This window comes from Heterodontus francisci, chromosome 22 (assembly GCF_036365525.1).
Source record: "Heterodontus francisci isolate sHetFra1 chromosome 22, sHetFra1.hap1, whole genome shotgun sequence".
Taxonomy (NCBI): Eukaryota; Metazoa; Chordata; class Chondrichthyes; order Heterodontiformes; family Heterodontidae; genus Heterodontus; species Heterodontus francisci.
In genome coordinates this window covers 48,859,648-48,877,483 of record NC_090392.1, presented here as the reverse complement: position 1 = coordinate 48,877,483, position 17,836 = coordinate 48,859,648, and the positions used below count along the sequence as shown (strand labels likewise).

The 17,836-nt window shown below is 42.2% G+C and overlaps 1 protein-coding gene across 6 annotated transcripts in view; it reads left to right on the top strand.

The window, feature by feature from the left end:
- The window catches only part of fam118b (family with sequence similarity 118 member B), a 105,183-nt gene extending 87,447 nt beyond the window's left edge, over positions 1–17,736 (top strand). For 4 of the 6 annotated variants that reach the window (XM_068053810.1, XM_068053808.1, XM_068053809.1 and 1 more), the window contains exons 5-8: positions 4,971–5,099; positions 9,025–9,352; positions 11,860–11,916; positions 17,326–17,736. In XM_068053810.1, coding sequence (XP_067909911.1) covers positions 4,971–5,099; positions 9,025–9,352; positions 11,860–11,916; positions 17,326–17,369 — 558 coding nt within the window. In that variant the 3' untranslated portion in view covers positions 17,370–17,736. The remainder of the gene's footprint in view (positions 1–4,970; positions 5,100–9,024; positions 9,353–11,859; positions 11,917–17,325) is intronic. The other 2 variants (XM_068053811.1, XM_068053812.1) reach the window with 2 other exon arrangements.
- The last annotated feature ends 100 nt before the right edge of the window (positions 17,737–17,836 follow it).

Here is a 17,836-nt window from a genome sequence, read left to right as displayed (position 1 = left end):
GGAAGACTTCAGCCCCCAGTGGGAATACTGTATCCAATTTTGGTCTCCACTGGGAGGATGTGAAGGCTTTGGAGAGAGTACAGAAAAGATTTACTAGAATGGTTCCAGGGGTGAGGGATTACAGTTATGTGGATAGACTGGAGAAGCTGGGGTAATTCTCCTTAGAGCAGAGAAGGATAAAAGGAGATTTGATAGAGGTGTTTAAAATCATGAAGGGTTTAGATAAAGAAAGAGAAACTGTTTTCAGTGGCTGAAGTGTCGATAACCAGAGGAGACACATTTAAAGTAATTGGGCAAAGAACCAGAGACGACATGAGGAAAAAAGTTTTCATGCACTGAGTTGTTAGGATTTGGAATGCACTGCCTGATGGGGTGGTGGATACAGATTCCATAGTAGCCTTCAAAAGGGAATTGGATAAATATTTGAAAGGGAAAACATTGCAGGAATATGGAGAAAGAGTGGGACTAACTGGATTGCTCTTTGAAAGAACCAGCACAGTCTTGATGGACCAGATGGCCGCCTTCTGTGTTGTATGATTCTATGAACTCGCACCATCCACACATACATTCTGAATTGTGAAAGGACCATGGTTGGGCAGGTGTAGTCTGTTAGAGAAACCTCCAAGCCTGTTTGTGAAGGATGCTATGGTGAAGACTGTTTATTGCTTGCTACAGAGCTTATTTCTCCACTCCTAACAAGACCCAACACATGTTCACCCTATTACCTTCAACTACTAGGTATTTAACATCCATTAACAGAACTTAATAAGACACTAACATTCCTCTCTTTAAATTAAATACATATAAAACAGAAAGAAGAGACAAAATAATACATTTTTCTTTATCTCGCATTATTATACCATCAACCTTCAACAGCACCAGCCATTACCATACTGTACAATCTGACAACTGATGACTTGCGGTCGACCCATTTTATTTTGGGAATTTCTTTTCAACATTTCTTTTATACTCGCGAGATCAATCCTTAACCTCTTTTCCTTGACACTCTCTGTCGAATGGACGTTGTCCCAGAGAATTATTATCTATATAGCATTCTATAGGAAAATATTTCTATGATTGCCCCTTTTATATAAGAGTTCCTTTGAAATACTCAATAAATACATTCCCATATCTATCTCTTCTATCAGTACAAGTGTCCTAGCAGCTAAGGTGCTTTTAACTATCCTCTTTATTTTCTTCGATTTCCAGGCTAATGGACAACATTTATTATTTCTTCCCACCAAAAATATAATGAACCCTGCTGCTCTCTAATAATCATCGGGAGGATTAGCGTGTGAGGCGTCACCAGAAATGACTAATTTCATTTCTTCTGGGTCACCCAATGCTGGAAACTTGATTGTACATTTGTCTACACTCAATTTCTTCAATGTCTTATTTGCTTTCAGCACTTCCCCAACAGTGGCATGTTTCAGCATGGTGTTCAATTCTAACACATAGCAAGCGGCCAGCCTAGTTTGTGTGCACAACCAGTTCAACTGCCCAATTAAGCTCCTAAACTGGTCTGCTTCTTCCTTGGTTACAGAGTCTCCCTTTTGTGAGGATCTGGCCCGATTTATTGGGATCCTGTTCATATTCTCTCGGTAAGACTGTTGATTTAGGGTTACCCCCAACTTAGTCTGCCTAATATTCAACCCTATATTTTTAAAAGCTCCAGAAGCCCGACATCCACTTTTAAATTCCTGTACAACAAATTTCTTAAATGCCACATATCCTCCCCACAGAAAATCGTCTACTTACATCAAGAGAATGCCTGCTACTTTTTGCTTCATAGTACCGATAAAACATTGCCGGATCCACTTTTCGCTGAATACAACCAGCTTTTAGTAGGACGGACCTAACTGAAAAATACCACACCCTGGATGGATCGTTTAGCCCATAACACACTTGTTTAGCTTCCATAATTTCCCCTCTATATCTCCAGCTTCTTTTGGTGGCTTTAAAAATACTTCCCTTTGAAATTTCTCCCCTTGCAAAAATGCTGCTTTGATGTCAATAGTTTTACATTCCCATGCGTGTTTCGCTAAAAGGGCTAGGAAAATTCTCAAACTTGCTTTTCCTGCTGTTGGGGAGTCTACTCTAACTTCTTTGTCGCCTAGTCGTTCCTCAAATCCCTGAGCTACAAGTCTGGCCGTAGCTTTATACGTACCATCGGGAAGTATTTTCTATGTATAGGTTTATCTATGGGACAATGCTTGTTGTCCTCTATCTGGCACCTCCATGTATACGCCAAACTCTCTCTAATTGTCAAGCACTTTTTGTTTTGCATCCTTTTACCAACTTACCATCTAACTTGTTAGTAGCCACTAGAGCGTCTCTGTTGTAAGGGCTGATACTTCTTGTGGTGCTCCTCGCCTGCTCTCTGGTCCTTGCTCATGTGAAACCACGTCCCTTACTAGATTTCCTATCCCTTTCTGGACTACTACTACTCGACCTGTTCCTCCTACAACCAGACTGCCTTTCACAAGTTCGTGACCTTTCCTTGGACTATGATCATCTTCAGGCCCACTGTCTGAACTTACACTATGTTTTCTGGCCTTCCACATTTTTTACTTCCTTCTGCAAATCTATAGGTCTGATATCCTGACCCTTGTCTTGCACATTCAGCCAATGTTTGCATTTCTCTGGTCTTTCCTGCCCTTCCTATAATGGTGGCTTCCCTCCATTCACTAGCCCCTTCTGGCATATACATCAGTCTAGTCCCAACTTTTGGTAGTTGACCTTTGGGAGAAATGGGCTTATCTTGATCTTCTTTATCACTTGGTCCACTCTCAGTTAGCCTGTTATGTGCTGACATTTGTGCATGCGAAGTACATGGTTCCACATCAGTGTCCATCATTTGTTCAGATTCTGTCAATGTATAATCAGTATCAGTAAGCCGCGAGGAATATACTCTTAACCGTTTGGTTGCTATGTCGTAGAATTACAGTTTTGCTATCAGTGCCTCTAACTGTTCCTGGGCCTCTCCATTCTTTCTACCCTTCTCTTTTGTAATACACCATGTCCCCTTTATTAAAATTCTTTTCTGATGGCCTGATACCTCCAAGCATTCCTAATTTTAACTGAAACCTCCACCTTAATAAATGTTCTTCTCCCTGCATGCGTGGCATTCAAATGATCTGCAAAAATTGAAATAATTTTAGTTCCCTCTATAGCTGGGGCTGATCCCACATTACCAAAGGTATTTTCGGATTCCTAACCGAAACTAATGATGGGGCTATAGCCCACCACCACCACCCCCCCCCCCAACCATTTGAAGCGTTTTTTGTGCATGTACTGCCCACCCCAGAGCAGTTGTCAATTTACAATTTGGTTGGTCGGCTAAAATTTTTCGCAGCATTTTGTCAATCGTGGCGTGATTTCTCTCACAAATCCCATTACTAAAAGGACTTTCTGCAGACATGTGCATTGCTACAATATTCATATTCTCACACATGCTCCTAAACTCATCATTGGCAAATTCTCCTCCATTGTCAGTTAGAAATGTAGCTGGTGCTCCCAGTCCCGCTCCTATCCATCTTTCCATTAGCTTGTACACTATTACTGTTTTGTCTTTACTATAAATTACCGTTGATAGACTGAATCTAGTCGCTATGTCTATAAAGTGTAGAAGAAAAATGTTTTTGTCTTTATCCTATACACTCCAGTCCATAACTACGGTTTAATTTAAGTCCCTTGCTAATGGGAGACTCACTACAGGTCGTGATGGCGTCCTCCTGTTTTTTTTTTACAGATATCACATTTTTCACTGATATGCTTGATAAGCTTTGGTGGAGACTGTTTATTGCTTGCCACAGAGCTTACTTCTCCACTCCTAACAAGACCCAACACATGTTCTCCCTATTACCTTCAACTACTAGGTATTTAACATCCACTAACAGAACTTATTAGACAATAACATAGGCAGCTTTGGAGGAGTTAGGAAATTGCCAACTATGGAGAAGTATGATGAGAACTCTGGATTCAAAGAAACAAGAAGAACTTTGGAAATCTATCATAAAAATAGATAATGCTGTAGTCTCAGAAGGTCTTTGCCTGGAGTCTCCAAGGTGGAACTGAAATTAGTTTTGTTTTTCTGGAGCTTTTAAAAATATTTTTTATTCACCTTTTGTTCTCTGTTTTAGTCAAGTCTAAAAATGCTTTCTCTCACCTTCTTGTTTTTAGTTCTGATGGGTGTTCACCCCAAATGTTAAAGCGTTTTCTGTCTTTTGGAATGCTGTCAGACCTGCTATGTATTTCCAGCAATTACTGTTTTTTAAATTTAAAAAGTGGAGCTGTTGATTCAGGTCACAGAGTGATGTCTGTGTGGTGCACTCATGGATCTGAAATTTAGTAACTTAAACATAAGGAGCTGTCACAACAACCTGTCATAAACATTTGCTGTTTCAATAAGAATTATTCTAATATTTTATGAAAATAGTCTTTGCAAATCTGTTCTGTTCATTACTGTGAATCCTTTCCTTTAAAAGATTACTCCATAGCAATACAATGCCCTTTCTTTACAGTATTGCACTATTTCTACACTTCTTTCCCAGATCTCAGGAAACTGGAAAGGCTTCTTAAGTTCCCAACATGTGAATCAGTCCCAGGGTGCTTTCTAAACCTCTGTTAAGTTTAAACAGTCATTTAGCATGTGTGAGATGCAAGGGATGTATCTGGACCCAGCTGGGTGCTATCAAAGTCGACAGTATAAACAAAGCATGTTCGGTAACTGTCAACAGGCAGTGAAAATTGGCTGAGTAAGCTACCTTTGCTGAAATAAGTAAAAATATTAATTCTATCTTTGATAGTTTTCTAAAGTGATTAATTTAAACAAACAAGGTAGGAAATTACATTTAATCTGAATAAACAGATAATTCATCGAGCAATTGCCATTCGTTTTGCTGCATGTACATTGACAGGCTGGAAGAGCTAGTCTCTCCTCTGTTCCATTCTGCTTCTGTTTGTGATAGGTACTTGAATGGGCACAGGAGAAACGAAAGTTGAGTGTGTTACACATCCATGGTGTTTACACTAACCCCAGCGGGATCGTTCTACATCCTTTGGGCTACCAGAATGTGTTGCGTAATACAGAAGTGATGGTGAGTTTTGGGTTACTTTCCTAGTGCATACATTGAAATAACATATGGACACAAGATTTAAAAGGGCACAGATGGGGGAATGGACTTGCAGTCTGCACCTTGGCTCTTGCTGTTCTGTAGCAGAACACCAGGATATATATTGAAGCTTTCCTGCAAAATGCTGCTTGACTAATTGTCCCAATTGATGATTTTCCTTCACCACCACCCCCCTACCCCCATCATCCTTGCAGAATAATTATTGTCACCACTTAGGATACAGGAGTTTAATATGAATGGTTGACATGGATTTTTAAAATATGTTTCGATGTCAGTGGCAGCTTCAATTAATGACAGCCTTGTAGCTCCCAGTTATAACACATGTGGTGAGTTGAAACAACATGGAGAGACTCTACAAAGTGGACGCTGAATTCTGTTGAACAATGTATTTTCAACCATCTTGACCTAGGCAATTATAAGGCACGATTTTTAACATCCCACTAGGATGTGAAATGTGTGTGAGGTGAGGTGGGGGGTGGGGACGTCAGATAAATAAGAGTACTTCCCTCTCATCATGCTATATCTGCCAATAATTTAACTTGCAGGTTTTTGGCAGTGTTGGGGCCACCTGTCACAAGCAGGCTTTATTAATAGGTAAAAGTCAGGGTCCCATGATGCACTTAGTACCTGGATGCTATATAAATGCAACTTGCTTTTGCTGCTGTTAATGGTTTTTCAGGTGAAACAAGTAATGGAATGGTCTAGATGAGGCTTCTACAATAAAGGGAAATCACCCGACTATAGTTACACATTTCTTAAAGAAACACTGTTGGTGTATTTCCTTTGGGGCTGCAACATTAATGCATTTCTTTAAGATTGAACTTCTTTAACTAAAATATGTCAGCCTTGGCTTAGAGGTAGCACTTTTGCTTCCAATTCAGAAGGTCATGGCTTCAAGCCCTATGCCAGAGACTTGAGCACATAATCTAGGCTGATACTCCAGCGCAGTAATGAGGGAGTGCTCCACTGTCAAGATGCTGTCTCTTGGATAAGATGTTAAATCGAAGCCCCACCTGCTCTCTTAGGTGGGCACATCAGATCTCATGGCACAATTCAAAGAATAGCACGGGAAGCCCCTGGTGTTCTGACAAACGTTGATCTCTCAACCTTTCAAAGGGTCTTCAATCATGACTACAGTCAGAGCATGTGGAGTTAGGGACAGCTAACAGAATGGATGGCAAGTTGGCTACAAACTGAAAACAGAAAATAATGTTATGACGGTGAGACAGAGGTCTAGGGTTCCCTTTTAGCCTTCACCTGGTCCTACTGTAACCAGGTTTAATTTTAAACAGTGTTTTTAGCTCCCCCTTGGTGAATCCTTGTTCTCTGCTTTCCAATAATAAGGCAAAGAAACCAAACACAAACAGGCTTTTTTAGGTTTAAAGAAGTTGACATTTATTAAACTTAAACTCTAATTCGGTTAACGCCTACGGATACACGCCGCGCCCCACGCTGGCATGCATAGGCGATACTCACTTGCAAATAGAGACAGAAAAGAGCAGAAAAAAAATAAAGTGGAAAGGTTTGAGGCAATATCTGAAGAGTAGTTGTTACAGTTCTTCGAGCTGACTGTAGAGTCTTTGATTGTAGGTAGATCATGCTTTTCGTTGGGGCCCAGTATTCTTAAACCTTGTTCGCTGTTGTAGAGACTTTTCTTTCTTGGGTTTCATGTGTCTTCAGTGGATTCAGAGGCTTGTGAGAAAGAGATGGGAGCAGACAGGAGAGAGATCTTCTCAGTCCAGGAGCAAACAGCTCTCTGCCCAAACTGTGTGTACAAATTCAAAAAACTCAGGTTGCCCAGCAGATTAGTCATGTGACTAGTTGGTTTGACCATGTCTGTTTGTGTATTCGGCCATCTTAGCAATCAACCTGGAATGCGACTTCCCCACCTTCAACGTCTGGTGATCAAAAGTCCATTGCGGGTTGAATGTCAGGGAATGGCTGCTTTGTCCTTCCAAACACGGTCTGTTAATATGTAAATGTCTTTTCCAGCCATGGCTGATCTGTCAGCAAGTCCACCCCTCACTCCAGTAACAGTTTAAATCCAATGTTCATGACAAAATTAAGGTGGGGGGGGGCCTAGAATGACAAATAACTACTTAGACTGGCTAAAGTTGAGAATGTTCTATAGGGATTGGTGCTTAGACCTCTTCACAATTTACGATGATTTGGATTCGGGAATTTGAAGTAAATTTCCGGAAGTCACTAAATTGGGGATGTAGCTCACTCGAAGAGTATGACAAAATACATTAATAAACTTGTAGAGTGGCCTTGAAATTGGCAAATGCATGTCAGTTAGAAAAGTGTGAGGTGGTGCATTTTGGTAGGAAAAGTAGAGGCCACATCCTGCTTAGATGCTAGTCTAAACAGGGTAGAGAAGCAAAGGGGTCTCGGAGTACACATTCACAGATATCTAAAAATAGCAACCCAGGTTAATAAGGCCATAAAAAAGCAAACAAAGCATTGAGGTTTCTTGCTGGAGGAATAGAATTGAAATGCAGAGAAGTGACGTTAAAACTTGTATCGAGCGTAGTTTGACCACACTTGGAGTATTGTGCACAGTTCAGGTCTCCATGTTATTAAAAAGGATATAGAGCCACAGGAGAAGGTGTTTTTAAAAAAATAAAAATCACGAGCTTGATACAGAACTGAGAGGATATACTTATTAAGAGATGTTGAACAGACTGGGACTCTTTACTCTAGAAAAGAGAAGACTGAGGGGTGATCTGATTGAGAGCTTTAAGATAATGAAAGGGTTTGACTGGATGGACATAAAGAAAATGTTTGCACTTGTGGGTGAGTTCAAAAGTAGGGACCATAAATCTAAGATAGTCACTAATAAATCCAAAAGGGAGTTAAAGCGGAACATCTTTATCCAGAGAGAGGTGAGAATGTGGAACACGTTACCACATGGAGTAGTTGATGCATTTAAAGAAAAGCTAGATATGCACATGATGCGGAAAGAAATAGGATAGAGTGATGGGATTCGATGAAGAGGGGAGGGAGGAGGCTTGTGTGGAGTATAACTGGTAGCATAGATCAGTTGGGCTGAATGGCCTGTTTCTGTGCTATGAAATTGATGTGACCAATAATGTAATGCTGTATGGCAATTCTTGGTGCTGTTTTGACTTGCTACTTGAACTCATCGGTTTTCTATAACTCCTGTGGAGCAAAATGTAGTTCACCCCAATAAGCAATGCATTAGAGAGCAGTAATTCATGTGGAGTAGTGTATTCTTCTTGCCCAATACATGTTCTGACATAGTAAGAAAATTCAAACACATTTCTCCTTGTGGATGATTTGTCCTGCCGAACAGATCGTGACATTGCACAAAATATACTCTGCTGTGTAAATTCACGCGTGGGTCGGGATAGCAACAGATCAGCAAAGGATTTAGAAAAACCTAAACGAGCACCCTTAATGGTTCAGTGAATAAATGTGCCAGTGTGGTACAAAGCCAGATAAACCAGAAACTTGGGGATGAAGTAATGGTTGGCTGATCTCAGCCATGGCAGCAGTTTTGGTGATACAATTGATCTGAATGCCCTGTGCTAAAGAGAAGGAAAAAATCAGCCAAAGTTTGTGATTGATTTCTGTGGGAAAATGCATATTGAATGAGGACAGGATTTGGGCGTGCTATGATTTGCCCACAGCTGAATAGTCCATTGACGCTAACTGTTGAGGCTAGCACAGGAACAATAATCACATGGGCAAGGACCTGGAGGGCACTTGTGTGATCAGCAAGAGCCACACCCATCAGGAAAGGAGGGGCTGATATAAAAGACTGACGCACTTTTTGTTTTGTATATGTATTTAACTTTTGCAAATGGGAACATTTGTGATTTGTTCTAGATCATGTCAGTAACTGTAAATTTTGATTGTACATCAGGGAGTGGACACCAGTGTAAATGTTTGTACTTTAATTACTGAGCAGAGGGAAATTCAGAAGCTATATGAAAACAAGGCCTTCGTCTTCCTTGGCTGTGGCCGGACAGTTGAGGACACTACGTTCCAGTCGCTTTTTCTAGAAGCGGTGAGAAACAAGTCCGACCTGGAACACTTCATGCTGGTGCGCAGGGATGACGTGGATGAATTTAAAAAGCTTCGTGAAAACATGTTGGACAAGGGGATTAAAGTGATCTCTTATGGGGACGATTACCACAATCTGCCGGAATACCTCGAACGGCTGACCAACGCCATCTGTTCAGGAAGGCAAGGTATGTTGTCGGGAGGTTGGATTCAGTGACTTTAATCCAGCAACTAACTACACAAGATGCAGTTGACACTAGGAACATGTCATTTTTCTGGGAAAAAATCTATTTGGGGACATATTGGATTACTGTAGCTTTCAGAATGGGTTAAGTTGGGAAAATCAACCAGGGTTCCTGCTCCTGGTGGCTGTCCAGTGAATGTTTGCTGGCTGTATGCATCTGAACATTAGGCAAGCCAAGATTAGGATCTGGTGTGTAAATTTCATCCTTTAGCCTCCATGATCAAGGAGCCAGGTTTGGTAATTGGTTGGGAGATACGAGCCAGAGTAGGGATAACAGGTTAGTTCTCTGATTGGCAGGATGTGATGAGTATTGTTCTTCAGGGATCTGTATTGGGGCCTCAACTTTTCACATTGTGACTTCCTTCCAAATCATTAATGTATAGTGAAGGAATTAAGAGTTGTACCTTCAAATTTTTAAATGACATTAAGTTAGGAGGCATAGTATGTTTTCAGGTCATCTACTTTGGTTCTGAGAAAGGTGAATCAAAATGTTTGCTTAATCATGAAAGACAAGGAGTTGTGGAGGAGCAAGGGAATTAGGGTGACCAGGTATAAAAAGTAAATGAAAAAGACTAATGGAATATTGATTAAGTGATGCTTCAGTTGTATAGAACTTTGGTCAGACCCCATCTTGAGTATTACATTCAATTTTGGCCAGGGAACCTCAGCAAAGATTGGCCTTGGATTGGATACCAGGACTTAAAGGGTTAAATTAAGAGGACAGGTTGCATAAATTTGGCTTATTGTCCCTTGAGCTTTGGTTAAGGGGCGATCTAATCAAGATATTTAAAATGATTAAAGTATTTTGGATAGAGAGCTATATAGAGAACTATGTCCCCTGGTGGGGGAAATCGAGAACAAGAGTGTTGAATAAAAATAGAGCTCGGCCATTTAGAAGGGAAATTAGGAAGCATCTTTTTCACAAAATGTGGGGGTGGGGGGAACCAAAGGATTGAAATCTGCAACTCTCGCTCCCCCCACTACCCCACCTTGTTTTGGGTAAGGGTATCCAGAGATATGGAGCAAAGATTGGTGGATGGAATTGAGCTACAGATCAGCCATGATCTAAATGAATGGTGGAATAGGCTCAAAGGGCAGAAAGGCCAACTCCTGTTTCTGTGTTCCTTATGTAGACTTGGATGTAGAGACTCTCAGAATTATTACTAAGGATATTGTTAATTGGACAAAGGGTGGATTGCCTACATAAGGATGCTGAGAAACACCCTCTGTCTCCAACTTGAATTGGCGAATTTCCCAAAGACGTTGGGGTGTAATCAGCATTTGCAAAACCCAACAGTGCCTGTAGGAGATAATGGGGAGCCAAGAAAATTGGCAAAGGGAAAGTTTTCCACTGCGGAACCATAAGTGGTGATCTTCTGCATCAGAATGGTGAGATTTTGGAGCAGGATCCTCAGTCCAAGGCTCCGTCTTGACCAGGGCCATGCTGAAGTCAGCTTGCTGATCTTTGTTGTTCTAGCAGTTGTATAATATTAACTATGCAACTCTTATGCAATTTAAACTCCTCTCAATCCTCCAATAAATTTGGAATCATACTGCATTCATAAGGCATCTCACACCTTGGGACTTTAGTGCACTCTGTGTAGTCTTGAGTTATTTGAATACTTTTATTTTGGTGTATCCAAAATCCCCTTTGCATCAATGGAAAAATGGCAGTGTAACTGGAACCTGACGTGTTCTGTTGTTTGGAGGAATAATTGGCCTTCCCTTGCCACAGGAAAACAGCTTGACACTGACTTTCATTTTCAATGATGTGAGAATTCATGGACTTGAACCAGTTGAAGTGGAGACAGATGGTATTTCTCAGCATCCTTACAGATGTGGTCTGCCCTTGGTCCAATAATATCTTTGGCAGTAATTTCTTAATATTTCCACAAGTTTCTTGATAGTGCAAACTCACCGAATAAAACAAAACTGCTCACAAATTGGGACTAAATGTGTGAAACTAAATTTTCAGCTTCAGTGTCTGGCCTGCTGGAAGTGGCTATCAGAAGTTCGGGCATACTCTGGCAACAGTTTATTACCCACTGAAATGAATGGTGGAGAATCATAGACAGTGCCTGACTGATCTTCTGTTAGGCACTCCCAGTGAGCTGCATAGGGATGACAAAAATCCAGGTCATAATGGGAGTAAGCTGAAGGGCTGGTATGGGAAGTCAAATGTCATGTTTGTGAAATAGGTACTGCTCTTCTGGGCTTGGGGCTGAGCTACAGTATCAGGGCAGCTTACAGACTCCTTTACTCTGCATATGACCTGTACAATGCCTAGCCCAAGAATGTTTGACGTCGATACAGAGTATAAATGTTTAAGTGTTTAGTCCCCAAGCTGAAAAGTTTACTCAAAATGCTATAAATTTCCCAATGAAAGTTCAGTCCTGATGTAGAGCACTGTTGTGTGTCTCCAATGTCCACCTTTCCATTTTTCTCTGATAGGAGCCTCCAATGTTGATGACACATTAAAGAACGGTCCTCTTACACCTAATAGCCAAGGTATGAAGTCAGTCACCTTTAGGATATTTGAGTCTCTCACATATGTGATGCTTTAGATCCCATATTAAAAACAACAACTTGCATTTAAATAGTGTCATTAATGTACAAAATCATCTGAAGATGCTTCACTTTTGTAGGGGGAGGTGGGGGTGCGATTCAGGTTTCTCTGACATACTAGAAACTGGTCCAGTCTTGATTGGCCCGAGAGGATTGACTTTTCTTTGTCCTGATCTATGGGGGCCTGAACACTATTTCCATTCTCTTTGACTTAATAGTTATTTTCTTTAAAGCAAATTAAGCTTTAAAATATAAGAGCATGAGAAATAGGAGCAGGAGAGGGCCATTTGACCCTTTAAGCCTGCTCCACCATTCAACAAGATTATCTTCTACCTCAACTCCATCTTCCCACACTATCCTCATATTCCTTAATTCCCTTAGTACCCAAAAATCTTATTGAATTGTCTCGAATATACACAACGACTGAGTATCCATAGTCCTCTGGGGTAGAGAATTCCAAAGATTCACAACCCTCTTGAGTGAAGAAATTTCTCTCAGTCCTAAATGTTCATTGTTCCAAGACTGTGGCCCCTAGTTCTGGCCTCTCCAGCCAGGGGAAATATCCTCCCAGCATTTAGTGAGGTGCCGTGGGGATTGGTGCTTGGGCCTCGGCTATTTACAATCTGTGTCAATGGCTTGGATGAGGGAACCAAATGAGGCGTATCTGAATTTGCTGGTCGTGAGGCTGTGGGGAGAACATGAAGGGGCTGTGGGGGGTATTTAGATGGGTTGGCTGAGCGGACAGGAACATACCAGATGGAGTGTGGTGTGGAGAAGTGTGGAATTGTCCATTTTGGTAGGGAACATGGAGAAGTGGAGTGCTTTTTGAATAAAGGGAGACTGGGCAGTGTTGGTGTTCTTTGGGTACCTATATGTCCTTGTGCATGGGGGAAACAGGGTTGACATGCAGGAGCAGAAGGTGGTTGGGGAGGCAGATGCTATGTTGGCATTGTTGCAGAGGGAATGAGGTATTGCAGTGGAGCAGTCTTGCTGTGATTAATGTGGGGCCTTGGTGGTACCGTATCTCGAGTGCTATGTACAGTTTTGGTCTCCTTGCCTGGAGAGAGATGAGCTTTCTTGGACGGAATGCAACAAAGGTTTACTGGACTGGTTTCTGGGATGGGAGGGTTGTCCTGTGAAGAGAGATTGAATGGAGTAGGAGTTCCCTGGAATTTGGAGCAATGAGAGGTAATTTAGTGAAGCATGTGGAATTTTTGGGGTGGGGGGGGGTTGGGCTTGACATGGTGGGTCCTGGGAGGATGTTTCCCCTGGCTGGGGAGTTTGGGGTTGGGGGTCACAGTCTTGGAGTAGGGGTTGGGCATTTGGGACTGGAATGAGATTCCTTCACGAGCTGTGGATGCTCAGTTGTTGAGTATATTCAAGGCAGAGGTCGATAGATTTTTGGGTACGGTCATGCACACCGGAAGTGCGATGATACAAATTATTGACCAACTCTGAAGAGTTATGAAAAACTAACTTTGTCTTTTAAAAAATGAACCTTTATTCTGAAAAGTGAACAGTGATCCAAAATGGCTGCCGAAGAAAAAAGGGATTTGCCTTTTGTGTATCCAAACTATCTGATAAAGACAAAGGAAAATTTTCAAAGCTAAGAGGTGTCAATTGTACCCCATCCTAAAAACATTCCAGAATTGAATGTCGTCTTCTGAAACAAGAAGGTGTGAAGTAGCCACGTCCTGGGCCATTCTGCGATCACCATGGGGAAGGGATGAGAAGTCTGAGAGGTGACACAGTTTTACCTTTTTAAAAAAAAAAGACAGCCAGAGAGAGAGAAGCAACATCCTAACAGCTTGTGTTCCAGCCAAGCCAGAAGGCATGTGCCCTGCTGCAGAATCCTACATGTACATTAAACAGCAGAGAGAGCTAGAAGTACCCATCGTCTTCAACTGAACCTTCAATCAAGAGAGAAATCTACAGTCATTTCAGGCATGCAGCCATTGAGTAGTTGATTTCCACCGGAATCCAACTGGTTTACCGTGACCTCCCCCCCAACCTTTTTTCCCTTCTCTCTCTCTCTCTCTTTTTGTGTGTGTGCATGTGCACAGGCGAATGCGTGAGTGGATGCGGTTGTGACAATTTTAGGGTAAAGCATTTTTTTTAAAAAACCTACAAGAAAATATGTCACTATCGGTTTATTTGAAAAATAAAACACCAAGGGGCTAAACTCTACCTTGCTGCAGTCAAGTGGGGAGTTGAACAGTGAGAAACACGTCGCACCAAATGGCCGTAACACGTACTAAGGTGATGTGGGGATAGTGCGGGAGGTGGAGTTGAGGTAGATGATCAACCACGATCTTGTTGAATGGGAACAGGCTCGAAGGACCAAATGGCCTACTGTTGCTCTGAGTTCTTCTGTTCATTTGAACTTTAGTAGAATTTCATTTGCAGAGTTGCTGTCACACAATGAAACACTTTACTGAAAGTGGTAAATAAAAGCCCATGGGATCCAGGGATATGCAGCAAGGATACAAATAAAAGCAAAATGCTGCACATGCTGGAAATCTGAAATAAAAACAAAGTGCCAGAAATATCCAGCAGGTCAGGCAGCATCTGTGGTGAGAGAAGCAGAGTTAATGTTTCAGGTCTGTGACCTTTCATCCGAACTGGCAAAGGTTAGAAAGGAATTAAGTTTTAAGCAAGTGAAGGGGGCGGGGTTGAAGTTGGTGGGGAAGAGAACAAGAGGGAAGGTGTTTGGGGCAGAGAGCAGGAGGCATTAAATAACAAAGCTGTCCTGGGACAAAGGCAAAGAGCGTATAAATGCTTGTGGTGAAAGACAAAGCAATAGTCCAGAGAGAGTGTTAATAGCAGAATAATGAGCAGCTTTGTCTACATGAAAAACCGGCACATGGTTAAAAAATAAAATATAAAAACGTAAAAATAAAAGCCAGTCATGCTCTGAAATTATTGAACTCAATGTTCAGTCTGCAAGGCTAATCGAAAGATCATGTGCTGCTTCTCGAGTTTGCGTTGATGTTTACTGGAGTAGGCCAAAGACAGAAATATGGGCATGTGGGGGGGTGGGGGGTGCTGAAATGGCAAGCGACCGGAAGCTCAGTGTCATGCTTTCAGACTGAGTGGAGGTATTCCGCAAAGCGGTCACCTAGTCTGCGTTTGGTTTCCCCAGTATAGAGGCGACTGCATTGTGAGCAGTGAATACAGTATACTAAATTGAAGGAAGTACAAGAAAATGCTGCTTCACCTGGAAGGAGTGTTTGGGGCTTTGGATGGTGAGGAGAGAGGAGGTAAAAGGGTATTACACCTCCTGTGATTGCATGGCAAGAGGACAAGGAGTCAGGGGTGATGGAGGAGTGGACAGGGTGTCGCAGAGGGATCGATCCCTTCGGAATGCTGACAGGTGGGGGGAAGATGTGTTTGGTGGTGGCATCACACTGGAGGTGGTGGAAATGGTGGAGGATGATCCTTTGGATGTGGAGGCTGGTGGGATGGAAAGTGAGGACAAGGGGGAACCCTGTCGTGCTTCTGGAATGGAGGGGAAGGGGTGAGGGCAGAAGTGCGGGAAGTAGGTTGGACACGGTTGAGGGCCCTGTCGAGCACAGTGTGGGGTAATCCTCGGTTGAGGAAAATGGAAGACATGTCAGAAGCACTGTTGTGGAAGGTTGCATCATCAGAACAGATGCATTGGAGATAGAGAAACTGGGAGAATGGAATAGAGTCCTTACAGGAAATAGGGTGTGAAGCAGTGTAGTCAAGGTAGCCGTGGGCTTATAATGAATATTATTGATAGAGAAAGACAGAGAGGTCGAGGAAGGGAAGGGGAGTGTTGGGTATAGACCATGTGAGGATGAGAGAAGGATGGAAATTGGAAACAAAATTGAAGAGGTTTTCTAGTTCAGGGTGAGAGCAGGAAGCGGCACCGATACAGTCATCAATGTACTGGAAAAAATTGTCTCAGTGTCAGGAAACAAAGGATAATTGTTGACGGGTGCTTTTGCGACGAGAGGGCTGTTTCCAGCAGCGTTCTGCAGGGCTTAGTACTGGGTCCCCTGCTTTTTGTAGTATAAACGATTTGCACATTATTTGTAGGGGGCATGATCAAGAAGTTCGCAGATACAAAGATTGGCCGTATGGTGGATAGCGAGGAGGATAGCTGTAGGCTGCAGGAAGGTATCGATGGACTGATCAGGTGGGCAGAAAAGTGGCAAATGGAATTCGACCCAGAGAAGTGTGAGGCGATGCATTTGGGGAGGTCAAACAAGGCAAAGGAATACACGATTAGTCGGGGAATACTGAGATGTAGAGGAAGTGAGGGACCTTGGAGTGAATGTCCATTGATTCCTGACGGTAACAGGACAGGTCGATAAGGTGGTTAAGAAGGCATATGGAATCCTTTCCTTTATTAGCCTAGTTATAGAATATAAGAGCAGGGAGGATACGTCACAACTTGAGTACTTTGTGCAGTTCTGGTCACCTCATTACAGAAAGGATGTAATTGTGCAAGAGAGGGTACAGAGGAGATTTATGAGAATGTTGCCAGGACTGGAAAAATGCAGCTATGAAGAAAGCTTATTAGGCTGGGGTTTGTTCTCCTTTGAACAGAGAAGGCTGAGGGGAGATCCGATTGAAATGTACAAAATTGTGAGGGGCCTGGACAGAGTGGATGGGAAGAGCCTATTCACCTTAGCAGAGAGGTCAGTGACTAGGGGGCATAGATTTAAAGTGATTGGTAGAAGGATTAGAGGGGAGATGAGGAAATGTTTTTTCACCCAGAGGGTGGTGGGGGTCTGGAACTCACTGCCTGAAAGGATAGTAGAGGCTGAAACCCTCAACTCATTCAAAAGGTGTCTGGATGTGCACCTCAAGTGCCCTAACTTGCAGGGCTACGAACCAAATGCTGGAAGGTGGGATTAGACTGGGTGGCTCATTTTTTGGCCGGAGCAGGCAGGTTATTGAGGCAGAAACTAAAACATCCTTTAAAATAAGTCAAACCATCTCGGGAAATGGGGAAAGAGTAGATAGCTCAATTTGGAAAAACTACTGCCAGCACAGATGCAATAGGTTAAATTACCTCCTGTGGTTTAATTTCTAGGATTCTATATGGCTATTTAGTGATGGGATTCAGTAGGCCTTTATATAAGCTCCACTTTATTTAATACTACCCTATAACATAATGGCCTTTGGGACCAAAATACTTCTGGAAACCTCAGTCTTTTAACTTTGACTTCCAAGATCTGCCCCCTTTCTGAGGCCCTTTGCAAGTTTCCGATTGCAGGTCAGCCTTCTAAAAAGTATGGATTAAATGTATGCATTATGGATTGTAAATATTATGATCTGTTGGAGCTGTCTACTCACCATGGCTTTTGTTCTCCTGCCCAGCCCAGAGAATTGAAACAGATGATGAAATAAAGTTGGGGAGATGAGTGCTTGCTTGCCTTTCATAAGATTGTTGAAACACAGCCCAGGTGTAGATGAATATTGTGCAGAGGATGCAGAGTAACTGACAGCCACCGAGGAGGCCAAAGCTTGACAGTCCTGACAGAGAGCGACAGCACGTGGTGAAAAGAGTGTTCCACCTTGCTGTATGACAAACACTCCCATTTTCTTCAGTGCTAAGTCAAAACTTCTAGTTTTTAAACTTGCTGATCTTTGTTTTTTTTTTTTGCTCATTAAAGTGAGCTGGATTTTATAGACTTCATCAAGAGTTCTTCTCCCAGTCTTGACAACTCTTGCAATTGTACAATTCTAGTTTTGATGTAGCGATTTTGTACAGTTAATGACTGACTTCTGTACAGATTATTTTATCATTAAAAATCATTAATGATATGACTGTTTTAGAGCTATTGCTTTGGTGTTCTCATGAAGCACAGCCAGGCAGGATGTGAAAAAT